Consider the following 26,518-nt stretch of genomic DNA (forward strand, 5'->3'; position numbering starts at 1 on the left):
TTCAGGGCAACGTCAGAGGTCAGTTCTGCCCACTCAGGAGTCGCAAATCCAGAAGACGCACTGCCATTGGTGGAAGTTAAACTGCAGCCCTAACCAACAACACGTCTTCTTTTTCGCGCCAAATAGTGTTTATAAAAAGCGCCGCCGTTCACTTTCTTTTCGTAGTTGCTTGCAGCGGGTTGTTTGTGGTCGCCATGTCTGGACGTGGAAAGCAAGGCGGCAAAGCCCGTGCCAAGGCCAAGACCCGCTCTTCTCGGGCCGGGCTCCAGTTCCCCGTGGGCCGCGTGCACCGCCTGCTCCGCAAGGGCAACTACGCCGAGCGGGTCGGGGCCGGCGCGCCGGTCTACCTGGCGGCGGTGCTGGAGTACCTGACCGCCGAGATCCTGGAGCTGGCGGGCAACGCGGCCCGCGACAACAAGAAGACCCGCATCATCCCGCGCCACCTGCAGCTGGCCATCCGCAACGACGAGGAGCTCAACAAGCTGCTGGGCAAGGTCACCATCGCGCAGGGCGGCGTCCTGCCCAACATCCAGGCCGTGCTGCTGCCCAAGAAGACCGAGAGCCACCACAAGGCCAAGGGCAAGTAACTACCTGGACTAGTTTGTGGCAACTCGAATAAAATCGAGTCCCAACAAAAGGCTCTTTTCAGGGCCACCCACGTCTTCTCTGAAAGAACTTAACATTTGTTAATGTTTTATGTGAAAGAAAAAGTGAGGCATGGCAAAACTTTGGTCATAAGTTACCCATCCTTATCCTTGAAAACAATGTAGCGAACACCGCAGATTCAAAAGACTGCAGGGAAGGTGGTCAGGGTTCTACCACGTGTAAGATTCTATCGCGCACCAGAGTTACGTGAACCGATCCATTAGGCCGCTACTGAATTTTAAACTTAGTATGTGTTCACAGAGCACCAGTGGCTTTGTGAGTTCTTGAAGCACTTTGGTACAAGAGTTATCGCCCTGGCTAGAATTTGGCAGGCCGGTGCTTCACGCAGGTCAAGGGCGACGTGAAGAAGCCCCGCCGCTACGTGCCCAGCACGGTGACCCTGCGCGAGGTCCGTCGCTACCAGACCTCCGAGCAAGCTGCCGCTCCTGCGAGAGCTCGGCGGTGGCGCCACTGCAGGACAGCAAAGCTGCAGAACTTTGTGACATTCAGAGCTTCACATCTTTCCTGATGGACAGATGTCAAGCATTCTCTTACCCACCCCACTGCACGTTGCAAAGTATGCCTTTACGTTGAAGTAAAATATTGGGACGACATTATCTGGAGCCTAAGAAAGGTTTCTCATATTTAGAAAGGTCTAAAATCCCAAGTTGCTAGAAGAACTTGACAGGATAGTTACTTCTAATAAACCTTAAAACCCATCAAATTTGAGGTAAAGTGTTGGCATACAGACTGTTAAAATGTCTGCCTCACAGATAGGGGGAAACAATATAGATTACAATATGGTTCAACAAAGGCCTGTTTATATCAGACAAGTACAGGGTGTTGGCGGCTTCTGACACAAACTGAGGCCTCCTAGCAAGACTGGCAGTTTTCTGTGGAGGAGGGTCATTTAGTGTGATATTGTAAATAACTTTTGGTGTTGTAGCGAAATAAGGAATACCCATGCCAAGATTGCACAATCTTGCCTCCTACCTCTGTTCACTGAACTCTGATGTAATCTCAAGAAAAAGACTTTAACTCATTTTTCTTGTGTATTGCAGACACTTTTCGCTGTCTGGTAACATGGAAAATCTCAGAATGATGTTTTCAGTATATAAAATGCCAAACAAAGTTAAATTACAGTGTTCAAAGTATTTTTTTAAAATTTGATAGTGATAAATGAGCCTATATAGTTGTGTTGTTAATATAGTTGACACATTATATGATTTGGTGAGGCTAATTGCTGTTACTAATTAGATGAGTATAAATGTTTCAAGATAACTCAGCAATTGTAATGATAAATGAAACATCTAATGTCTTTTGGATTACAAAGTAACAGGTACTGAAATATGTGGCCTAAATTCATAAGAAAGTGAAATGTTCACATTCAGTCAAGGTTAATTTTTTAAACATAGATATTTTACTACCCAAACTCACAGACTTCCCCTTCACCACCCCCTAATTGCTGAATTTTATCCTTGGGGCGTTGTGACATCTAAGTATGGACCTCAGGTTAAAAACCCTTGTCCTAAAATTTGGTTGACCTACCCCATTTCTTTTCAGCTCCTTTTCTCTAGAAACCTCCTCCTCCTATTTAGAATTTCTTTAGCACTTAGCCTATTGACACCTCACATCCTTGTATTGTTTCTATTTCTTGTACTTAAAATATAACTACTACCAATCCTAGTATAAATATGATATTTTGGAACAGAAACAGTGCTGACAATGTCTAGCAAAGATAGGTCCTTGAGAGGCCCCCCAAAATAGTAAAATACTTGGGTTTTTGATGGATTTTTATACTGTGTAACCCATAATAATTTTACTCATTTTTTAAATTTTTTCTTTTATGCATGTTGCAGGGAAGTTTTACTCATTTTTCAATTGTTCTGTCTTTAAAGGCCTTTCAACTTATTTAAATTAATATTTAATAAATTTAACAAACATACAGTGGTTGGACACAGGATGTATTTTGCAAGGGTAACTGTTACTGGAAGGGATCCAAATCCAGACCCCAAGAGAGGGTTCTTGGGTCCCTCTCAAGAAAGAGTTCGAGGCAAATCCGTAGACTACTGTGAAACACAGTTTATTAGAGAAGTAAAGAAAATTGTTCTTTTGTTCTGATTTAAGGATTTTTATAGTTCTTGATTATATGCTAAACAAGGGGCGGATTCTTCATGAGTTTTCCTGGGAAACAGGTGGACAATTCGCCAACTGAGGGTTTCTCCCCTTTTTAGACCATATAGGATAACTTCTGGACTTGCCCTGTCAATCTGTAAACTGTCGTAGCACTGGTGGGAGTGTCTTTTAGCATGCTTATGTATTATAATTAGCATATAATAAGCAGTGAGGATAACCAGAGGTCAGTTGCCTCGCCATCTTAATTTTGGTAGGTTCCCACCGAATTCTTTACCTCATGCTTTTATTAGCAAGGTCTTTGCAAATCTCGTTCTGTGACTAAAATTTCCTTATCTTCTGGGAATGCAGTCCAGTAGGCCTCAGCCCATTTTACCCAGCCTCTATTCAAGATGGAGTTGCTCTGTTTTAAATGCCTCTGACATAATAAAGTTTGCTGCCAGATTTGTTTTGTAATGTGAAAGAATGTGAGAACTCAGTAATTCGATTTTAACTAAGTTTATCTTGATAGTTACCCTGTTAAAAAAAGACTGATAGGCTGGGCGTGGTGGCTTATGCCTATAATCCCAGCACTTTGGGAGGCCGAGGCAGGTGAATCACCTTGAGGCCAGGAGTTCAAGACCAGCCTGACCAACATGGAGAAACTCCCCTCTCTATTAAAAATACAAAATTAGCTGGGTGTGGTGGCTCATGCCTGTAATCCCAGCTACTCAGGAGGCTGAGGCAGGAGAATCGCTTAAACCTGGGAGGCAGAAGTTGCTGTCAGCCGAGATCACACCATTGCACTCCAGCCTGGGCAACGAGAGCGAAACTCTGTCTCAAAAACAAAAAACAAAAACAAAAAATAATAAAAGAGACTGATTAGCATCACATTTTTTAAAATGTTATACTGTATGTATGTCTACTATCAATTTCAGAACAAATTTACCTCAATTTCAGAAACTAAAGAATCTGACAAACTCTCAAATATCCCTTGTAGGGTAGGCAAAATTTTACCTCTACTCTCTTAAGAGTTTTCATGGCTCGGCTTGATTATTAAACTGACATAAGAGAGATTAACAGAAGAAAAGCATATAAACTGATTTAATATATATTTTATGTGGCGTAGGACATGAGAGCTCTAATCATAGATCTCAAAGAAGTTGCAAAACCTAAGTGTTTATATAGTAAGTTGAACAGAGTAAAGTGTGGAAATGCAACTATGTAGGGAGGCTAAAGGAAAACAAGAATTATTTTACTGAGATCTGCTTGTACAGAATTCTCTTAGTTTCACCTTCCTGTCCTTGATGAAATGTTCTTTTCCTTTTGGTACAGGGAGGACATCTTCCATATGGGAATTTTAATTCATGTTTTCAGGAAGTAAAAGGGAAAGGTCAGAGTGTCTTTCTTGTATTTACTCTTTTTTAAATTGCCTTTATCTCAAAATAATTCTTATTCCAAAATGGCATATTTTGGGATAGCATATTCTGCCACCATTTACTATTCACTGCTATCCTTGTCACTAACTGCTATGTGAAAACTGATGAAATAAGATACAGAAGGAGGCTTCTGATTGGTGAGAAGCTCAAGTAGAGAAATGTATTTGTTAACTAATGTTGGGGAAATATAATTTTTAAATCTCCCAAAGAAGAGAAATGAAATAATTTTATTATTGAATAAGCATTAAACCAGAGTGAGGTGCTTATCACGGACAATCTTATGAAGAGGTTGCAAAAGCAGAAAGAAATGCTTTTTTATTATATGTAACTACATTGGGTAGGTTTTGCAATTTGAAGTTAGGTGAGAGCCAAAGTTTGGCCCATTTCCTGGCTGGAAACTGGAAGACAGAGCACTATCTTTTTTAATGAGTAACATTTCAAAGAGATGACAATACAGGCCTTGAGGAAATATTCTGAGTTTTAAGGCCTATTTAGCCATTAAAAACAATTACATACATTTTAAAAGGACAGAGAAATTTTGAAAGTGAAGTCTCTTGTTTTCAACAGAAAATTAAGCCTCTTATTTTTAATTTGTATTTACCCTTAGGTTAGCATATTCAATTAACCTTTGCTACCTTACCCTCTTTACAACATACTGAATTCAGCTACAGCCAGTTACAGCCAATCAAATCGATTTTGTTTTCCAAAGATGTATTGCATGTTTTTATTGCAACATAAATACAAAAAACTTTTAAGTATTTTAATGAAAAGTTTATCTTTTTTTTTGACATTTAAGTGTAACACTTTGAAAATACTTCAAACATTGCTGCCAAGTAACTCATTGAAATAGATTAGAAAGAAAATCACTGAATAACAAGATTACATGCCAGTGCTAAAAGAAGTTATTACATTTTCTTGGAGCTTAAGAAATGGTCTGTACTGTATTTTTTTTAATCTCATGTGTGTAACCCAAAATATTTGAAGTATATATGCTTTTAATGAAAGTTTTCTTGCACTTGAATTTTCTATTTGTTCATTACTGAAAATTCTTTTTATTTTTTATTTCTTTTACACAGACTCACTCTGTTGCCCAGGCTGGAATGCAGTGGTGTGATAGCTCACCGCAACCTCTGCGTCTTCTGTTCAAGTGATTGTCCTGCAACATCATGAAACCCCATCTCTACTAAAAATACAAAAAAACATAGCCAGTGTAGTGGCAAGCACCTATAATCCCAGCTACTTGGGAGGCTGAGGCAGAAGAATCTCTTGAACCCGGAAGGCAGAGGTGGCAGTGAGCCAAGATCACGCCACTGCACTCCAGCCTGGGCGACAAGAGCAAGACTTCATCTCAAAAAAAAAAAAAAAGAAAGAAAGAAAAAAATTATGAAGTGGGAATTACATCAAATACTAAAATCGTTTTCAATGTTACAAATAGTTATACTACTTCTGCACTATACAGAGTCTGATCAGTGGAATAATAGCAACTCAAAAAACAACTTCAAGTGAAATATTCAATATAAGTTCCTCAAATTGTGGGGGAAATATTTAATGTACTGTACTGACTAACCAGCTGATTAATTTTTTGAACAGCTATTTCTACATACAAGAAATCAAATGATACCAGAATGGTTAGATTATTTAAAATGGTTCTACCCAGCATTAGTAAGGTTGTAGGCATATCGGGAACTGCTGTTGATATAGGAGCCGAGATAAAGCCTCCCTTTTTCCCCTTGAAAGTTCACTGCAAATCAGCTGACAAGACGAATAAGAGAAAAGGCATACAAATTTATTAATGTACAGGGCTGGGGGCCACAGAATGATTACTCCAACCCCTCGGTGGGGTACAGAAGCTTACATACCCTTTCTCAGAGGCAAAAGAGGAGATGGGTAATGTTTACAATTATTTGAGGAACAGTGAATGATTATAAGCGAGATGGAATGAACCAGGGAGACAGAAATTAACTTGTAAATGATTCTCTTTGAAATCTGAATGAGACCAAGAGGCCACCTTTATCTTGTGGAAAAGTCCATCCAGGTGTGGTTGCATTCCTCAGTCTTCTTTTCTGCAGTAGATAATGAGGTAACAGAAAGCAATTGTGCTTTTTTTTTTTTTTTGGTAAGAAGCTTTCTTGATCAGATCAGGAAATTCCCGAAAAGGTCCCTCCCTGCATTTGGGGAAGAGAAACAAGACAAAGTTAGATGACCTTGATTCTCAGACTTATTTCTGAGAATCTTCAATTTTCAAAAGCACTCAGCATTTTCAAGTTCGGTATTTGGGGGGGATAATTCTCCACCCTAAACACTGGAAATGAAAATAAGTAGAAGAGAACTTAGCAATATAGCTGAACGATCTTTAAATTTATGAATCCATCTTGTTCTATTGCTAAGAATTTAGAATATGGAGTATATTTCCATGGTATATTAAGGAGAAAAATGCCACAAAATAGCATAGTTCCACACAAATAGTGTTAAAGAAAACATGTATATATGTAGAGATAAAATGTTACTCTTTTTGCTTTATATATCTTCTATAATGTTAACATTTTGTTGTCGAAAGAGGATGAGTCAGGAATCATGTTAAATGAAAAAAGGAAGAAAAATAACCTAGGTCTTGAGGATTAAAAAGGACTGAAAGAGAACAAAAGGAAGTAGAGCGCAGCAGGCCTGTTTCCCTTTTAGGTCCCCTCCCCCAACGCAGAGGGACTTCCCGCCAAAGCTTTTCCGGTTTTCAGTCTGGTCCGCAGAGGTTACCCATAAAAGAAAGCTGCCAGCACAGGCAGATCTTTATTCTCTGACCACTTGATAATGTCAGGACGCGGCAAAGGCGGGAAGGGTCTGGGGAAAGGCGGCGCCAAGCGCCACCGGAAGGTGCTGCGCGACAACATCCAGGGCATCACCAAGCCAGCCATCCGGCGCCTGGCTCGCCGCGGCGGCGTGAAGCGCATCTCTGGCCTCATCTACGAGGAGACCCGCGGGGTGCTCAAGGTGTTCCTGGAGAACGTGATCCGGGACGCCGTGACCTACACGGAGCACGCCAAGCGCAAGACGGTCACCGCCATGGACGTGGTGTACGCGCTCAAGCGCCAGGGCCGCACCCTCTATGGCTTTGGCGGCTAAATGACATTTTGAAGCCTGTCATTCACTAAAAAGGCCCTTTTTAGGGCCCCCAAGCTTTCAACAAAAGAGTTGAAATGACAGTTTCTGAATAGAGCCATTGTCACTGAGTTCTCCCATCCTGCTTGACAGGGGATATTGAAAATGGACAGGCGACCCTGGGCCAAGATTTTCCAAAGGCCAGAAGACCCTCTGCTGGCCAGTAACTTCTGGCGGCCGCTTGGAAGTTCCCTGCAGCCCGTTTTCTGCTCGGATTCATTTAGAAAGTCAAGGAGTTTGGGGTCTAAATTAAGGCCAGGCTAGACACTTAACTTTCCTCTGGACCTTCAAATGTCTCGGGAAGAGATGATGGGTTTGAGGGGCTCCATTAAAGGCTGGAGCCTCTAGGAAAACTTAGTGGTGGCTGGTTTAAGAGGACTTGGGTGGCAGAGAACTCTGCACACTGAGGACAGACCATACTTTACTACTGTAGAACACAGTGGGCAGTTTTACTCTCAGTAGTAATAGTTACCTCCTTTATATGTTTGCCTTCTGGTACTATTTTTAAATACTGGAAATTTATCAGGTATACAAAACGTGCTAGTGACCACACTACTTATTCAACAAGTGCAGTTAAAATCCCTCCTTATGTCCCTTCTCAGCAGCACAGCCTTTCTTTTCCACCATTCTAGAATTAACTAATATTCTGAATTTGGCATTTTTTGTTACCATGTGTTTTATTTTTAACTTTAGATATGCATACACCTAACCTATTTTAAACGTCTCCATGAATTTCTTTTACATTTGCTTTTGAAATATATCCATGTTGAGAAATGTGCAGTTTTAGTTTATTTTCACCATTAATCTAGTTTTCTAATGTGTCAGTAAATACTTTATTCATTTCTGTTATTTTTTTTTCTTTTCTTCTTTTACAAAACAGTACAACAGCACTGTACACAGCTGTGCATTTTCTGGAATTCTAATTTCATGGAAGTGGGATTGTTTGGTAAGAGTATGTGTGTATTCAACATCAATAAAAAAATTGAACAATTTGCTTTCTAGGGTAGTATTTTAAATTTACACTCTCATTCCACCAATCGTGCTTGAGAGTTCTTGTTCATCAGCATTTGCTAATGTCAGTTTTTGTTGTTTTTTTTTTTAATGAAACTGTTGGCTATTTGGAGATTTTCCCACTTTTCTGGGAATGGTCTATTCAGATTCTCTCCACTAAGTAATGTTTATGTATTTGAGGTTTAACCTTTTGTCAGTAAGTGACAAATTTGTCCTGTCACCTTGTGGGTTCATTTTCAAGTGTTTGCAATACCTTTTGACATACAAAATTTTAATAATGTTGAATTTATATTTTTTTATAGTTTTTGAATGCTGCCTTTTCATATTGGAATTATCTGCCTTCCACTCTCCCCAGGAGCTGCAGGCATCAATCTGAAAAAAAAAAATTTAGGCTGCTTATTTCCTGATTTGGCTTGAATTGGATAGTAAGGCTTTTCTGAAATAGCTCTAAGAGTAGCATTAAGAGCAAGCCAAGGGAAGACGTGATAAAATATTGATCTAACTCTCTAAAAAAGCAATGATTAACAGGATACCTAAAATTTGCAAAGTATTACGAGAGGGACAAAAGAAAAAGTGAGGGAAAGAGAGAAGAAAATAATGCCCAAAATACACTGAAAGTTTGTTGAAATTTGTGTTAAGCACATTACATGGATTATCTCCTGTCTCATATTCTTGTTAGATAAGGTTTTATTACCCTTATTTGAAAATGGCAAAATAGAGGCCAAATCAGGTAACTATTTCACAAATGTTATATACTATGACCCAAACCTTTAACTTTTTCTTTAATTTTTATTCTTCCAGGAGGATAGAACCCAGGCTGGAGTGCAATGGTGAGATCTCGGCTCACTTCGACCTTCACCTCCCGGGTTCAAGTGATTCTCCTGTCTCAACCTGCAGAGTAGCTGGGATTACAGGCATCTGCCACCACACCTGGCTAATCTTTTCTATTTTTAGTAGAGACAGGGTTTCATCAGCTTGGCCAGGCTGGTCTCCAACTCCTGACCTCATAATTCACCCACCTCAGCCTCCCAAAATGATGGGATTAAAGGCGTGAGCCACCGTGCCTGTTCCGGCATGGTGTACTTTAGAAAAACTACCAAAAGTCCTGCGTAGCTGGAGCCCAGAATACTTATTGAAGAAAATGTATGCTAGTATTTTTTTTTTCTTAAACTTCTCAACTTTTAAAAAATAACATCGGCCGGGTGCGGTGGCTCACGCCTGCAATCCCAGCACTTTGGGAGGCCGAGGTGGGCAGATCACAAGGTCAAGAGATCAAGACCATCCTGGCCAACATAGTGAAACCCCGTCTCTACTAAAAACACACAAAAAATTAGCCGGGCGTGGTGGTGCATGCCTGTAATCCCAGCAACTGTGGAGGCTAAGGCAGGAGAATTGCTTGAAACCGGAAAACGGAACTTGCAGTGAGCCGGGATCTTGCCATTGCACTCCAGCCTGGCGACAGAGCGAGACTCCGTCCCAAAAAAATAAAAATAAAATCTAGGCCGGGGGCGGTAGCTCATCCCTGTAATCCCAGCACTTTGGGAGGACAAGGTAGGTGGATCATCTGAGGTCAGGAGTTCGAGACCAGACTGGCCAATATGATGACATTCCATCTCTACTAAAACTACAAAAATTAGGCGGGTGTGTGTTACACGCCTATAATCTCAGCTACTCAGGAGGCTGAGGCAGGAGAATCGCTTGAACCCAGGAGGCAGAGGTTGCAATGAAACGAGATTATGCCACTGCACTCCAGCTTGGGTAACCGAGTGAGACCTCATCTCAAAAATAACTAACTAAATTAATTAATTAAAATAAATCTGAATAGGCAGAGGCACTATACTGGCACAATTTTCTCGTCAGCTACTTAAAATCAGCCAAGGAGCTATACAATTTTTACTGTCTATGAAAATTAAGTCAAGGGCAGAAAAGTGACTGAAGGATGTCCTGTGTGGGAAATTCTACAGGAAACTCAAATTATACCATCACTTCCCTTCACTTCTGATTTATTCCCTCTGCATACGTCCTTGCTCGCTTCTCTTTGAAAATGATATATTAAGATATTTCTTCCACATTTTTGTTGCACTTTTTCACATTTGAAAATGTCTATACCTATCCCACAGAATTATGTGAAGATTAAACGAATTAATATATCGCATGTATAGATCAGTGCCTCCTATATAGGTAAACTAAATATAACTATTTGTTGAAACATCTTAAAATATTAACGTAACCCCAAAATCGCTGGTAGGATGACACAGATGAACAGTGAACATGTTTTCTATGTATGAAGTGTTACAATATGACTCTGCTAATCTCCAAATGCACTTCAAAGGGTGGGCAATATCCCCAAAGATTAGAACAATGTGTGGCCAAATATGATAAATATATGTACACAAGCATATACATTGAAAATTTCCCTGTGAAACTGGCTTACATTTCTAAATCACAGATTTAGCCAGTTGACAACCTAGATTAAAATTCCTGGACCTTTCCTTTCAATCCATTCTTCCAAAATGTTTCACACTGCGTGTCACCGGCATAAATAGCCATTCTAGCCTCCACATAATAAAACTCACCCACCTAACTCTCTGCTCAGACCCTGAGCCTGGGCCAGTTCCTTTCCCCTCTACTCAAACTTCTGCTCCCGGGGGTCTGTCTCCCCTCTGAATCCAGTTGCTTTTCCTTTTCAAATTTCTACAGCTTTCTTGTTTGTCAAAAAAATTACTGATTGAACCAATTAACGCTGAACATGTTTTAAAAACTAGTAAACTATTCCAAAAATCTCCGTGATCTAACTTCCTTTTCTTCACTCATGAGAAAAGGTATGCTCCTCCCCTTACCCTTGCAGACTAGCCTGCTTGGTGGTCGGGCGTTTTCTCGACGTCTTGTGGGCTGGAGAGGTGGAAACGAAGGGGAGGGGAAAGCAAGGAACACAAAACCGGGTACAGCCTAGAAGGGGTTAAATAAGGTAACTACTAGGCCGGGCGCGGTGGCTAACGCCTGTAATCCCAGCGCTTTGGGAAGCCGAGGCTGGCAGACCTCGAGGTCAGGAGATCGAGACCATTCTGGCGAATACGGTGAAACTACTAAAAATACAAAAAAACTGTCCAGGCTGGTGGCGGGCCTCTAGTCCCAGCTACTCGGGAGCCTGAGGCAGGAAAATCGCTTGTACCCGGGAGGCGGAGGTTGCAGAGGCGAGACCGCGCCACTGCACTCCAGCCTGGGAGACAGAGCAAGTCTTGTCTTAAAAAAAGAAATTAAATAAATAAGGTAACCGCTGAGTGAAAGCCATACATTCTGGAAGGTTATTGGGGACCAACTTTACTTCTAAAACCAAGTTAGAATTCCTTTAAATGGTGGAAAGTACACGTGACACAATAGGCTTTCAACAAGTCCTAACAGGAAGCCGCAGCACTCGACACAACGGAAGTATCTATTTTCGCGCCAAGAGCCAGGAAGCACTTTCTGTTAACAAGTTTCCTGCACATCCCCGATTTTTTAGCCGCCATATTCCTTACCCAGTGCTAGCAAAGTGCATATGCCTTCACTTTAGCCAGACTCCATTACAAGCACTGTACGCATTACTCAGCGAATGAGGTCACGATAATCCCTTTAAAGAGACCGCCCGAATTTAAACCTGGATTAGAAACACGTGTTTGCAGCTCTAATATCGGCAATTTAAGTGGCTCTTAAAAGAGCCTTTGGGTTGAGCTTTAAGACGCTTACTTGGCAAGTTTACTTTGCGCTGGTATACTTGGTGACGGCCTTGGTGCCCTCCGACACGGCATGCTTGGCCAGCTCCCCGGGAAGCAGCAGGCGCACAGCCGTCTGGATCTCCCTGGAGGTGATGGTCGAGCGCTTGTTGTAATGCGCCAGGCGGGAAGCCTCGCCGGCGATGCGCTCGAAGATGTCGTTGACGAAGGAATTCATGATGCCCATGGCCTTGGAGGAGATGCCGGTGTCGGGGTGCACCTGCTTCAGCACCTTGTACACGTACACGGAGTAGCTCTCCTTGCGGCTGCGCTTGCGCTTCTTGCCGTCCTTCTTCTGCGCCTTGGTCACCGCCTTCTTGGAGCCCTTCTTCGGGGCGGGAGCAGACTTGGCTGGCTCAGGCATGTCGAAGGCGAACCGAGGTATGAACGATCAGCAGCTAGTTTGAGGAAACGGGAAATAATGGAAGCAAGGGACAAGGAGTCGTTTTTATATAGAACCTCTCATGCAAATAAGGTGAAGAGTTAAAGTCCTGTATCTGATTGGTGATGATTCAGGGTGACGTCAGATGTTAGTTATACCCAATCAGGAGGTGCAATTCCAAAAGACGCACTGCCATTGGTTAAAATTGAGCTGCACTCCTAACCAATGACACGTCTTCTTTTTCGCGCCAAATAGTGTTTATAAAAAGTGCTGCATTTGCGCTTTCATTATGCCAGCTGCTTTAAGTTGTGGTAGCATGTCTGGACGTGGAAAGCAAGGCGGCAAAGCCCGTGCCAAGGCTAAGACCCGCTCTTCTCGGGCCGGGCTCCAGTTCCCCGTGGGCCGCGTGCACCGCCTGCTCCGCAAGGGCAACTACGCCGAGCGGGTCGGGGCCGGCGCGCCGGTCTACCTGGCGGCGGTGCTGGAGTACCTGACCGCCGAGATCCTGGAACTGGCGGGCAACGCGGCCCGCGACAACAAGAAGACCCGCATCATCCCGCGCCACCTGCAGCTGGCCATCCGCAACGACGAAGAGCTCAACAAGCTGCTGGGCAAAGTCACCATCGCGCAGGGCGGCGTCCTGCCCAACATCCAGGCCGTGCTGCTGCCCAAGAAGACCGAGAGCCACCACAAGGCCAAGTAAGGAGCGAGATTGTGAAAGCCAAAAAACAAAGGCTCTTTTCAGAGCCACTTTACGCTGTCCTAGAGAAAGCTGGGCACAGTCCTGTTTGGTTCACCTAATCTTTGTCTCATTATATGATCACATTGTAAAACGCTTTTTTCGGGGTTGGGCTGCAGCAACTCAAACTCACTGAAAGGTAATAGAGACCTACAAGTTAGTGTAGGATACTCGGGAGAACCTTATTCAGCACGGGCGACAAGTGAAGTCAAACGTCAAGTTTGAAATCTATTCTAATTCCAGTGTAATGGCTTTTTTATTTTCTTTTTGAGACAGTCTCGCTTTGTCGCCTAGGCTGGCGTGCAGTGGCGAGATCTTGGCTCACTGCGATCTCCACCTCCCATGTGAAAGCCATTCTGTCTCAGCCTCCCGGGTACCTGGCGCTACAGGCATACACCACCATACCCCGCTAGCTTTTTGTATTTTAAGTAGAGACGGGGTTTCACCATGTTGGCCAGGCTGCTCGAATTCCTGATCTCAGGTGATTCACCTGCCTCGGCCTTCCAAGGTGCTGGGATTACAGGCGTGAGCCACCAGGCCTGGCCTCCAGTGTAATAATTCTATTACATTAATAGTGTTGTCAAACAGCCATAAAAATGTAATATACTCAACACTCTTTAAAGGCAAATTTTGCAATTCTAAATACTATTGAAAAGTACTGGTAAAGGGCAGCCTGATTCTTCAGTAGTCTAACTCTTTAGAGTAACTTTACCCAGGTGACAAAAATCTAGTAACCCATTTGCATTAGAATTGGATCCTGATGGCAGGAGAATATGGGATGCAAAATTTCCTGAATCCCACGTGGTAAATACTTGGTCCTATTTCTTCGGAACATGTGTATTAATGCACTCTTCTAGTAGCTTAGGGTACAGCATAGCTTTTTCTAGCTAATTTGTGTTAACAGATTTATTAGATCAGGATTGCTATTGCTTTTGATTGCTTGTCCATGTTAATCTACTTACCCTAGGAAGCCCTGTGAGTTTCCCCTCTCTCCTCCCCTCACTTGATATAGCTTGCTTTTATTTTATAGCCTCAAGGCTTTCTGTCTATTACCACAAAATGCCAAACACATTTTCTGTCTTAAGGTCTTTGCACTTTCAATTCCCTCTTCCCCCGATAGCTACCTGTCTCACTTTTTTCAGTCTATGTAGGTCTCTGATCAAGTAACACATTTAAAGAGGCAATTTTCGCTTATCTCCTATCTAAAATGGAGGGCCCCATTACGCTCTCTATCCCTCTGGGGATAGGATATATATTATTTGAAATTTTACATGTATGCATCTTTATTTTTTCCTCTATGAATTCAAGCCACCTAAAAGAAAGAACACCAAAAAAATAGTATTTTCTGTAGTTCACAGTGATTTAAGAGGACATAGTTTATAATTCAATACACATAGATTTGTTTGCTACTCCCAGTCTTTGCGTACTCCCAGCCTTTAATACAGAGGCCCGATTAAAAAATAAAATGCAAGGGATGCAGAAAGAGAAATTGTAATGTAGTGACACGTGGATTCTCCATAAACAGTTGCTGAAATGACGTTTGGGATGCAAAATGTTATATTAAGGATCAGTATCTGTGAAGGGGTGAAGGAAATAGGATTGCGCAGAGGAAAATGTCAAACTGATACAGGCCAGAAAAATGCTCAACCAACCCAGCGGAGAGCTTTGGAGCCAGTGTGCCTGTCAAGTTGCGCCCACCTTGGGCCAGAGGGGCTCTAGACCACCCTTTTTAACCCCTCTGTGGGTAACTGAATGAGGACTGCCCTGGGGAAGGAGGCCGCCTTGAGTGGGGAGGAACTCTGCAGCTGAGGCAAACACTGAAGAAGCTGACAGCTGGTGCCTGTCTGCTAAATGCTCTCTGCAGCTGGGCTGCAAGTCCTTCCTTGAAGGAGGATCTGGGCGGTGTATTTCTATGTGTATGACATATTAACATGAATATAAATATCAACGTTAAGGTATTCGTGAGACTGACTTTACCATGCATAGATGATATTGCTCTTTTGCTTTTTTTTTTTTTTTTTTGAGACAGAATTTTGTTTTTGTTGCCCAGGTTGGAGTGCAATGGCGCGATCTCGGCTCACTGCAACCTCCGCCTCTCGGTTTCCAGCCTTGGCCTCCTAAAGTGCCGGGATTACAGGCATGCACCACCGTGCCCGGTGACTCTTTTACTTTCATCAGGGAATTTAAAGGGGTGTGTTTTCTTTTTAGAGAAATGAGAAAATGTACAGACTTTATAAAAATGTTTATTAATTTGATGTATTCCTGTAAGAGTTTTAAATGCCTCAATCATCGCACAGGGAAGAGGATAGAAAACAATTACAAAGGAAATGGGAGATTCTTCCACCGACTTTCCCTACTCCAAATTCAGCAAATCTCTTCACTTTTCCTGTACTGGGAAGTAATCCAGCTTTGCCCCGTACTGCAGAAACTTCAGAATGAATATTTGAGGCTCAAAGGAGAGGAGAGTGAACCTTTTTTAAAAAAAAAAACAAGGAAGTGGGCCAGGCGTGATGGCTCCAGCCTGTGTTCCCAGCACTTTGGGAGGCTCAGGGGAGCAGATCACTTGAACTCAGGATTTCATGAGACTGGGCAAAATGTCGAGATTTTATCTCTACAGAAAATACCAAAAATTAGCGAGGCTTAGTGGCACATGCCTGTAGTCCCACCTACCAGAGAGGCGGAGGTAGGAGAATCACCTGAGCCGGGGAGGTTGAGACTGCAGTGAGCCATGATCATTCCACTGCACGCCAGCCTGGGCAATGAGGTGAGACCCTATCTCAAAAATACATACATAAAAATAAAATTCATTGCTTGTTTTCCTGACCTGTGTCAGCCTATCAGCTGGATTCTTTACACGGTAGTATAAAATATGCCTTTATTCCCGTGGGATCTGTATCCTTATGGTCTTGTTATTTATTCCATTTTCACAATTTTTAATTGACCATGGCTCGTGGTTAAAAAACATTTAGAGACTTCCCTGCATGAGTAGTGGTTTTTGTTTTCTTTTTTAACCTCCATTGTATGGCAGACACCAAACTACCTTGTAGAAATTGGGAGCCATCACATCAAGTAGAGGGACACATTTACCTGCATATTGGTTCAATGGCATGAAGAGACTAAAATGGCCAGAGGCAGTTTTCAGGTTTCAGTTGTTTTGAAAGATGACAGTGCTCCTTAGTGGAAACATCCACTGGCTACAAAGACACCCATTTTCAGAGCTCAATCAAGGTCATAGGGATAGGATTCAAAATTGTCCGAATGGATGACTGAGGAATAATGAGATGAGCAACTCACACCTCTGCCTCTTGACTCCCACACCTGCATTCTGCATATGGAGAGTTGGCTCTACATATTGGCCACTGTTTTCATACTTACTAATATCACATTGGCAATTAACTATCAACATAAGAATTTTGGGCAACATTTTCAGACCATAGCAGTCTCTAAGAGGAGAGAGAGATCCAATGTATCAAATAGTGTTGAGAAATCACATAAGTTGAGGACTAACATAGCCATTTCAGCTAGTGAAATGTAAAAGATCAGTTTAAGTGGAGTGTTGGGGAAGAAGGCAAGATGAAGGAGCGTAATAAATGAGATGAAAGAAAGAAGATACGGGTTTGATGACACTTCGAGGAAATATGGTCATAAACTGGAAGACAGCACTATCAATAGCTGAAAGGAAAAGTGAAAGCAAGAGAATGTTTCTTTCAGATGAAAGAGAAGCAGCTTTGAATGCTGATACGAAAGATCCTGTAGAGATCAAACAGAATTTTTAAAAATAATACAGGAGAATGAGGAAAATATTGCTGGAATTATGCCCTTGAAAGACAGAGGGCTTTTAATTATTTCTCATAGAAAATTTAGAAATTCAGAAGTAGAAGAGTGCATGGCATTGGTAAAGGTAGAACTGGTAGGTTCAACTGTGGCAGCCTCTTATTCTTCCCAGGATCGCTGTAGTGAATGTGTCAAATGAAATGTTCAGAATTGCCTTTTAAAATAAGCACAAGGAAAAAGGCCATTTTCTAGGCCTATGACATCAAAGATACAGCTTTTCTCTCTTTTTATGGAGAAGCACATGCAGATCAACCCAGTTTCCAAAAACATCCCGGCAGAAAATGCTAAAAGGCAGTTTATTCACAGCAACTTTCTAAATGGGGTGGGGGAAGGCCCTAAGCAAAGGAGAAGGAGAGATCCAATTCAAAGACGCTTGGGACAGAAGCAGCTTGCATTCGCCTTCTTACTGGCTGCATTTTCTTTGATGGAGCTCATGTCCTTGAGACTGAGAAAACCCTTACCTCTCTTCCCTGATCAAAAAAATTATTAGGTAACAGGTAATTCTTCAGTAAATCTACTAGTAATTAGAATTGTTTTGTGTAATCCAGAGGAAAGGAGATAATATTTTAGAAAAGTAAGCACGTTATTTTGGCTCTGCTGAGAAGCTTTATTATGTATAGCTGCTGGGGTAATTTTGAACTCCCTTTGTTTTTAAATGTATTAGTTTAGAGACAGGGTATTGCTTTGCGGCCCAGGCTGCAGTGCAGAGGCACAATCACAGCTCATTGCAGCCTCAAACTCGTGTGTTCAAGTTATCCTCCTGCCTCAGCCTCCCTTGTAATGGGGACTACAAGCATGCACCTCTGTGACTGGCTAAATGTTTTTATTTTTTGTAGAGAAGGGAGTCTCACTATGTTGTCCAAACTTAAATTCATGCCTCCAGCAATCCTGTCTTCAAACCTTTCTTTAAATTATTATCAATCTAGCCGGTAGAGAGAGAGAGAATTTGACCTGGACTGAGAGGAATGTGTTGCGTGGAGACAGGAGGTCTGGAAAAGCTTTTTTGAGTTGAAGCTGAAGCATGAATCAAATTTACCCAGGGAAAGAGGAGAGGCCGGGCGCAGTGGCTCAGGCCTGTAATCCCAGCACTTTGGGAGGCTGAGACGGGTGAATCAGTTGAGGTCAGGAATTTAAGACCAGAATGATTTTACAGAAAGAAAATCATTCCTATCAAGGGGCAAACAGGACCAGGACCTTGACTCTGGAGGCTAAGTTCCTAAAAGAGCAAGCGGGGCGGGAGGGGAGTCCCACAGAGCTTTGGGGCCGCAGGAGAAGCACTCTCTCATCTCCCCCTAACGGCAACCTAGGTAGGAGAGGGAGAAAGAAGTTTCTCTCTCGGGTGCAAGCGCCGCTGAGCGTTTCCTGCCGGCCCAGGTGGGCAGGCTGAGTGCGCGAGCGCCTCAGTGGCTTCTCACAGATACCTGGGTCAGGACGAAGCCACATCGTTCCTCCTGATGAGAAACTCACTTCTGGCACCCGTCGAGATGCCAAATTTCATGCCACGCCCCCAACGATTCTGACTAGTTTGGCACAAATTGGATCTGGCAGCTCCACTTGAAAGCAGGGTCCTCTTCCTTTCGTTGCCGAGAGTCAGGACTACACAGCTAAAGTGAGCAAGGGACATGCCTGGGTTGGGGATGCAAGTGAGAGCTATGAGTTTACAAGTATTGCCAGTCCCAAACAAGAGCCGCCACGTGGGGAAAATTCTATATAATGAAACTTACTTTGTGTTCCCTTTGGTTTGTTTGCCATAAACAAAATACTCGGGGAGGGGAGTGAATAAGGAAGTAAACTGGGTAGATATGTAAATAAGGGCGGAAGACAAAGTGCACCGTTCTTTAGACAACAAAATAGACGTTCCTGAGAAATGAGCAACGGAAGAGCCTCGCAGGCAGCAGCCGCTGGTGGCGTGCCGTGATCGTATAGTGGTTAGTACTCTGCGTTGTGGCCGCAGCAACCTCGGTTCGAATCCGAGTCACGGCAGTAGTTTCAGGTCGCTGTGTGCGTTGCTTTTTCAACGTACTGGTGTGGTCTTGGAAAAACCCATACAAACTTGAATTGACAAATGATCTAATCTGTACACAAAAAAACACTAGCATTCAGCATGCTGCCCCAACCAGTCAGCCCGGCAGGGAGTATCTATGGTAGTCTCCTTGTCTTTCCTTTTTCTCTCTTCAATGCTTCTCTTCCCAGCCCTACCAAAGCCCTACAGTTTTGCTGGCATTCGCTGTACATGAAGAAACTGAGATGTTGTTTTTTAATGGAAAACTTTTTCTTTCCAACACTGATAGGCATGAGGAAAGGACTGCTCAAAAGAGGGTTCGGATTTTTTGTGGCAATCTTTCTTAAAAGACAAGTGATTAATCACGTGTTTCTAAGTATCCTGACTGGGCCAATGCTGAGAAACTGTAACCTTTAATCTGGAGAAAATTAAAGAAATTTTAGCAATTGAAGGAATTTGAGGGGGGAAAAATAATGGCCCAGAAGAGCAGCCCCCATTTCAAGCCTGTTCAGTTTCTAGAATGAGTTATAAAGGGCCGAGTAGATTGGGTGAGGTGGGAGTGGAGGAGAGGTGATCTGAGATGGGAGTAGCTGCCACCAGCAGGAGGTGGCTGGAGACAGGCAGATCCTGGAGGACCTCCCATGAACCCAGTGCTAGTGAGTAGCACAGCACTCTGAGCATGCGCAAATGGCACTTCATCCCTCCTGGCGCTGGTGGATGGTTAGTATTCAAAAAATACTTTGTTCTCTTTCTCTTACTTTTAGCAACTTATTAAAAATGTCAGCAAAAGAGACTTTTTCCTTCCTTCTTGGCGCTAAAATAGCCCCCATTTCTTCTCCAACTTTCCACTGACATGGATTCTAAAACTCAGAGATACTGTAAATGAGCTAAGCTGTCTGACACTGTAGGATATATCTCTGTGACAGGTCAGGTTCTCGGCCTCTTCTCAGTAATTTAATAGCATTCACGGTGGTTATTCATGTTCACTTATAATTAGGTTATACTTCAGTTTTCTTTTTTGTGTAATTTATCTTGACTTGGTCTTGCAAGAGTGAAGACAAAAACCAAGTATGTATTGATGCCAAAGGATCAGTTTTTGTCAATTATTTTGCTGCAAGTGAATGACAAAACTCCTAAAGCAACAAACGTCTTGATCTTGTAATTCTCCGGAACACATTTTCTCAGATCTTACTGGCCTGAGTAGAAGAAATCTATGGACTCTGACTCAGAGGCTACCTCTTAGTGAGAGAGCTAGGGTCCTAGATCTGGCACAGAATCAAATTGTAGTGACTGGGTGAGTCACAGGGATAAATAAAACCCATGCTGTGTGATTTGCTCGAAAACTAAAGACCTTGCTTGGCATGTACCATATGGTACTTGGTGCAAAGCACATGTTTATGTTAGCGGTATGAAGTTCTCTGGTTCACAATAATGTTTTGCAGCTTTGAGTGAGCATCACTAGAAATCTAGTATTAAGTGAGCAGTGGAATTGTGACATTAAAAGCTTGCATTTTCCGAGTATCCTTTTATGAATGCACTAATATTGGTATGGAAGCATCTTAACCTGCCAACCACATTTTCAGAAAGAAAACTGTATTACTCTGGCATTCATGGTCTTGAAATGGCTTTTTAACATTTCTATGTCTTATCCTCAGTGGATGTTAATGAAAGTTACCACCTTCTAAAATTATTCTAAAGATTTAAGGGTGTTAAATGCATGGTGGCACTATCTCAGTGATGTACAAATGAGAAAAAAGCGTGATAAAATAGGCCATTGTTGTAGTTACAGAAATAAATAAATAGCATTGCTACTCAAGTGGTGGACGGCCTTCATGCAGTAGTAATACTGCGAACACTGGTGCCAGACTCAGCATCTATTTAACTTGACTATGGTCCTCTGCTTCTTTGATGCTAATGAGGTAATTCTAACCATAACAAGAAGGGTTTTGTCTGTCCTGAGGATTGAGGCTTATCTGAAGATTTGAACAAGGCTTTTTATAAGGCTGATGATGGCCAAAATGTTTGCTGTGATAGCCCATAAGTTTAGGAAAGACACAAATGTTGTGGGAAAAGGTAGGTTCTAGAAAGAATACCCCCAAAAGTCAGGGAGTCAGGAAAAGACTTCCCTTCTAATGTCAGCAGAAATCCAGATGAAACACTTTAGGCAGGGGTTTGGTAGTGTTAATTTCTCTCGGGGTGCAGCAATCTTTCTGTAGCCACAACATTCCAGCACCTACTTTATGTTGAAATGTCTGCTCATATCTGGGAAAGATTTCCAAAAGGAGAAACAAGGCTTTTCTTCCAGGCTTTACACCATAGCAAGGTTTATGAAACACGTGTCGGTGAGAAACAGAAATTAGGGAATAAATAACTAAACTTCACAAGAAACCTCAGCCAAGAAAGCCGAAAAATTTGTATATCCTGGCCTTGTGATTAGCTAGTGAGTGAGTAGAAACTCATGACCCACAGGAAATAAATCAGAAGCAACCCCAGGCTTGATTAAAAAATAAAAACTCAACATCAACCTAAGTAATTTCTCATCTTTCCAGGGGCTTGCATTTTGTGGATGCCTAATGAATACATATGCAAAGCACCAGGCAGTTATTTAAATATTTTAGGATATTGGTTTCATCTGCTTTTCCCCAAGCTAAGCTGCATTCAGCTGAACATTCCATGACTCCTTCTACACTACACTTATCAAACCAACATGGAAACAGTGATGAAAGGTCATACAACTCTAAGAGGCCCAAGTTAGAGGTTCCCACGGCATCCTGTGAGGGTGATCACATTGTACTCTGTTCTCTACTTCTCTATATCATCCATGCAATTCTACAATCTATGAGAGTCTAGAAATTGAGTCTATTTTAACCCAGCAGGCCCATGAGCAGAACAAGACTATGATAGAAGCAAAGATGTTCATCCCACAGAACTCCCTGTGCACACCTAACTCATTGTTTCTAACCGCAGATCTCCTGTTGAGGCCAAAGCTGTCTTTGAAAGAGAGGGTCTCAAGGTGCCTAGTTTGGATGAGTGGAAATCAGAGTGACTAGATCTCCAGTGCATCACTGTGTCCTTCTCTAGGCTCAATTTCTTGTGCTAAATTAGATAAAATAGAAGGAAGCATGAGGGTTTTTCTCAATTGCAGTGAATTGGCTCAGAAGGTAGTGTCGTGGGCTCTATAACCCAGCGGTAGAGAGACTGGTTTTCATATCCGTTGTATTTTGTTTGTTGTTGAATTTTTTTAGCTGGTTAGTTTGTTGTTGGGTGTTTTTTATTGTTTTTGGCAATTTTTTTTTTTAATTTGCTTTTTTATCTCCCTGTAGAACATACATTCAATAGGGGAAGAAATTTGTGCTATTGTGTTCACTGCTCTATCTCTAATACCTAGAAAAGTACCTGAAACGCAGTAATTACTCAACATTTGTGGACAAAATGAATACACGAACAGAGAAGTAAATTTAAAATACGTTGCAATATCCAATATTTCCTCTAGGGGGCGATAGTCACCATGAAATAGAAATTTTTCTTATTTCAATTTGAAATCAATTCTAAAACCCTGCATTGAAGAAAAGTATTTTTTTTTTCTTTTTAACGTTGGAATTTCTGCTTTGTTGCTTGTTCAGAAACACAGCTGTGCTTTCTTTGTCACAAAATTAAGTACACTTTTGGCAAATTGCTACATTTCACAAAAATGTTATAAATACGATATATCTGAACACATGCCCAAGAGGGGCCCTGTGGCTTAGCTGGTCAAAGCGCCTGTCTAGTAAACAGGAGATCCTGGGTTCGAATCCCAGCGGGGCCTTATTTGTTCCATTTTGTATTTTCAACAGTATGTTGCAAATACATACGTTGAAAATGCATTAAGGAATTTGTAGGTTGTGAAATCTGTATTGAGTGATTAGTACAATTATGGAGAGTCTCTTGCCAGTTAGCTGCATCATAATATGAAAGGGTTGAGTTGAAGAGAAAAATGAATTAAGTTTCTGTTGGTAGAAAGCAAGGGGTGTGCTGATGACAGGTAAGACTGGAATACACAGGTTGTACCAAAAACAAATGTCTTGTAATACATGGTAGAGATAACATTTCAAATTATGTCATAGACATTCAGTCTCCAGCCTCTTAACCTTGATAGCCATTATTTTCAGCTACATGATAGATTGTGATTATCAGTGTCCCGCAAATAATTAATAAGCCATGGCATTTTGTTTGGTGTCTGATTCACTTTGATTTTTGAAAACAAGAGAGCAATGGTGAAATTTATATTCTCACCATTTCGGTTTTGTACGACCCTAAGAATTGTCTTACTTGTCCATCTAGGATCTAGGGACTCAATTAAATCTTGAGGAAATAAATCACAAATGGATGATCACTTTCCTGAATCTTAAGTGACATTGCAGTTCACAAACTAAAGCGTACTCTATGTAGCACTGGCCTACTCATTAGACTTCTCAGTTTTATCTAGAGGTTTCAAAGGTTATTATAGGAGTTCCATGAGTGTCATTGTCTTTTCACTTCTGTAAAAGTAGTTCTGCACTGTGCCTGAAATCATTTATACTTCAGAGTAAATCTGAATTCTTCTTCTTCGTTTTATTCATAGCACTTCTCTCCCATCTACTTTCAAAGGAATGTGAGCAAAAAAGATTGTCACAAGCCTCAGCTTAACTTCTCAGAAGACTGATATTTAAAGGATCCTGCAAATTGGAATGCTGCTATTGAAAATGTATAAACAATTAAGCTATGTCTTCAAGCTTTAAGTATCTAGAAATACAAACTTTAGTACTGAAGTATTCTATTCTTGCATACTAAATCCAATGAAGGATGAAACTATCTTAAGATTTATATATTACGTGTTATAGTGTTATTCTTGCTCTGTGCTTACTAAAAGCTCAGAGGGGCAAATACATTCTCAGGTACATTGCAGTTAAGTGGGTCTGAACAATCTCTGTCTGAAATATTGAGTGGAAACACAAATCAAATACCTAACTATCACTACCTGACACCTGTCAATTATTCCAAACTCAACCTACACATTAAAAGGAAGCTTCCTTCTATTATTAACGTATTTACAGACTGTCTCACAGCCGGGTTTTGAAAGATGAGGAATGAGAATTGTACCCTCCCCCTGCTATATTTAGGAAAGAAGGGAAGTAAATTAAGAGGAATGACAGAAGAGAACAGAGAATATATGATGTCGATGTTATCTTAAGCTTTGAAGAAATAACAGATTCCATGAAGAATTTTTATAGAGGAGTGACATGAAATATTCTTAGAAAGACAATAATTACAATGAACTCAAGAAAGCAAGGTAGACAAACCAAAATAAATAAACAAAAAGACTTGCCAGGCACAGCGGCTCATGCCTGTAATCCCAGCACTTTGGGAGGCCGAGGCAGGCAGATCACCTGAGGTTGGGAGTTTGAGACCAGCCTGGCCAACATGGTGAAACGAAAATACAAAAATTAGCCAGGCATGGTGGTGTGCACCTGTAATCCCAGCTACTCGGGAGGCTGAGGCAGGAGAATCGCTTGAACCTGGGAGGCGGAGGTTGCAGTGAGCTGAGATCGCACCACTGCACTCCAGCCTAGGTGACAAAGTGAGACTCTGTCTCAGAGAAAAAAAAAAAAACTTCAAGCAAATACAGTATCTGACAGTCTGAGTAGTAGCTTTGCTTTTTAAAGTGATCAGTTTATAAATAAGATCTTAAAATATGTTTTAGTGACTTTTTAAAAAAATGTCTGTACTCTGGGAGAGGCAGAACATTCTTCACACAGAGCATTTCATCTTGAAAGCTTTGTGCTCTTTGCTTTAATTCTCCAGTGGCCATCACTTTACTGCTCAGAAGACTAGTATATAAAGGACCATGCAAATTGGAATGCTGCTATTGAAAACCTTATAAGGAATTGATTAAACTGTGTCTTCAAGGTTTAAGTATCTAAAAATACTAACTTGGCATGCTTGTTCCATTAGCAAATAATCCCAGCACATATTTTTATTTGTATTTATTATCATTATTATATATTTGATATTAGACAAGATGTAATAAGCCATAATTTCAGTTATTTAATTAAATGTTAACTGAGTCTCAACTTACTTTGTCAATTTGAATCTAGCATCTCTAGGCCAGTGGCTTACAAATGGAGATTTGCTTCCCTTACCTATGGAGTTTTATTAATACACAAGTATCGTAGGACCTACTCTAAACTTACCAAATCTCCATTTGATATTATTAATATATTACTTATGTTTTCAGTTTTTTAATTTTTATTTTTTTTTAGAGACAGGGTCTCACTCTGACACCCAGGCTGGAGTGCAGTAGCATAATCATAGCTCATTGTAACCTCAAACTCCTGGGCTCAAGTGATCCTCCCTCTCAGCCTCCCAAAGTTCTGTCATTACAAGTGTGAGCCACTGCGCCAGCATTTATTGATATTTTCTTGACATAATCTTACCACGTGGTAATATCTCTGTGATACATTATGTTGTATCTCAAGATTTTTTTCTTTTTAAAGATTATGTTCATCGACTTTAATAAATTAAATGCAACGTCTACTATGGTCTTTGAAAATATGGTTAATCAATATGTCCCTAACTATTTTGTCTAAAGTTTATTTTGGATTGGCTTAATTTTTTTGTTTTCCATGCCACCGGAAAACCAGAACTCCTTATTAGCGTTGTTATTCTTATTATAATCTCTCATCAGATATTTCTTTTTTTTTTTTTTTTTGAGGCAAAGCCTTGCTCTGTCATCTGGGCTGGAGTGCAGTGTCGTGATCTGGGCTCACGCTAACCTCTGCCTCCCAGGTTCAAGCAGTTCTCCCGCCTCGTTCTCCCGCCTCAGCCTCCCGAGTAGCTGACCATTTTAAGTATTTTGTCATCTACATATAGTTATTTTGTTTTACTTTGATGCTTCATTGAAAGCCCTTGTAATTAGCTACAAGCCAGAGTGCTTTATCTTCAACAAAGAACTATCTCAAAGTCTTATGGAAAAACACTATGCCAGGTACTTTTGCATACAGGCCCTGATGGCATCACTTAAGCAACTTTAAGACCATATCATTCTACCAAGGCAGCATTTCCAAACTCTAATCAAGAAACACATGGTCTCAGGAGAATGTGCTGGGAAAATAAAACAATCCTGCCAACAAAAGACACTTCTGTATCAACAGAAGAAAGAACACCCACTATTGAGTGTGCATTAAGAGATGTACATGTGCATAAGTCAGCATAAAAGTGATGGCAAGATTAGAACAGAATCTCACTCATTTTATGTAGCAAAGCTGAAGAAGAAACAATCATTCCTCTTAACTCCTTGGAAAGCAAAGAGCTGTACCACATGACAGTCTCCCATTCATCTGTGAGAGACCCCTGACCTAATTCCACAGGTACCTTTTTTACATATCTGAAGTTTATTTGGTCCACCACGTTGGAAATAGCCCTGCATTGCAA

General features: G+C 41.4%; 4 protein-coding genes and 2 non-coding genes across 6 annotated transcripts; 5 read left to right on the plus strand and 1 right to left on the minus strand.

Annotated features, from left to right (window-relative positions):
* Nucleotides 1-194: 194 nt before the first annotated feature.
* On the plus strand, nt 195-6,301 carry LOC105726419 (histone H2A type 1). Its single transcript, XM_012465882.3, has one exon. It carries the CDS (start codon nt 195-197, stop codon nt 585-587), a length of 393 nt encoding a protein of 130 aa, XP_012321305.1. The 3' UTR covers nt 588-6,301.
* Nucleotides 6,271-12,596, minus strand: LOC105726422 (histone H2B type 1-K). The gene is made up of 2 exons (XM_012465885.3): nt 12,087-12,596; nt 6,271-6,361 (listed from the first exon to the last, which is right to left on the minus strand). The coding sequence occupies exon 1, from the start codon at nt 12,474-12,476 to the stop codon at nt 12,096-12,098; it is 381 nt and encodes a 126-aa protein (XP_012321308.1). The 5' UTR covers nt 12,477-12,596; the 3' UTR covers nt 6,271-6,361; nt 12,087-12,095.
* Nucleotides 6,447-8,467, plus strand: LOC105726426 (histone H4). Its single transcript, XM_012465891.3, has one exon. The coding sequence runs from the start codon at nt 7,002-7,004 to the stop codon at nt 7,311-7,313; it is 312 nt and encodes a 103-aa protein (XP_012321314.1). The 5' UTR covers nt 6,447-7,001; the 3' UTR covers nt 7,314-8,467.
* Nucleotides 12,597-12,800: 204 nt separating the features above from the next.
* Nucleotides 12,801-25,379, plus strand: LOC110567348 (histone H2A type 1-H-like). Its single transcript, XM_021666752.2, has 2 exons — nt 12,801-13,193; nt 25,354-25,379. The coding sequence occupies exons 1-2, from the start codon at nt 12,811-12,813 to the stop codon at nt 25,364-25,366; spliced, it is 396 nt and encodes a 131-aa protein (XP_021522427.1). The 5' UTR covers nt 12,801-12,810; the 3' UTR covers nt 25,367-25,379.
* Nucleotides 18,979-19,050, plus strand: TRNAH-GUG (transfer RNA histidin (anticodon GUG)). Its single transcript has one exon. It is a non-coding gene; the product is annotated as a tRNA-His (tRNA).
* On the plus strand, nt 22,801-22,874 carry TRNAT-AGU (transfer RNA threonine (anticodon AGU)). Its single transcript has one exon. It is a non-coding gene; the product is annotated as a tRNA-Thr (tRNA).
* Nucleotides 25,380-26,518: the final 1,139 nt, after the last annotated feature.

Source organism: Aotus nancymaae, unplaced genomic scaffold (assembly GCF_030222135.1).
Source record: "Aotus nancymaae isolate 86718 unplaced genomic scaffold, 86718_ANA_hifiasm-v0.15.2.pri h1tg000051l, whole genome shotgun sequence".
Classification (NCBI taxonomy): Eukaryota; Metazoa; Chordata; class Mammalia; order Primates; family Aotidae; genus Aotus; species Aotus nancymaae.

Coding starts and splice junctions, on each gene's coding strand:
- LOC105726419 (XM_012465882.3), top strand. CDS start 195: ATGTCTGGACGTGGAAAGCAAGGCGGCAAAGCCCGTGCCAAGGCCAAG.
- LOC105726426 (XM_012465891.3), top strand. CDS start 7,002: ATGTCAGGACGCGGCAAAGGCGGGAAGGGTCTGGGGAAAGGCGGCGCC.
- LOC105726422 (XM_012465885.3), bottom strand. CDS start 12,476: ATGCCTGAGCCAGCCAAGTCTGCTCCCGCCCCGAAGAAGGGCTCCAAG.
- LOC110567348 (XM_021666752.2), top strand. CDS start 12,811: ATGTCTGGACGTGGAAAGCAAGGCGGCAAAGCCCGTGCCAAGGCTAAG.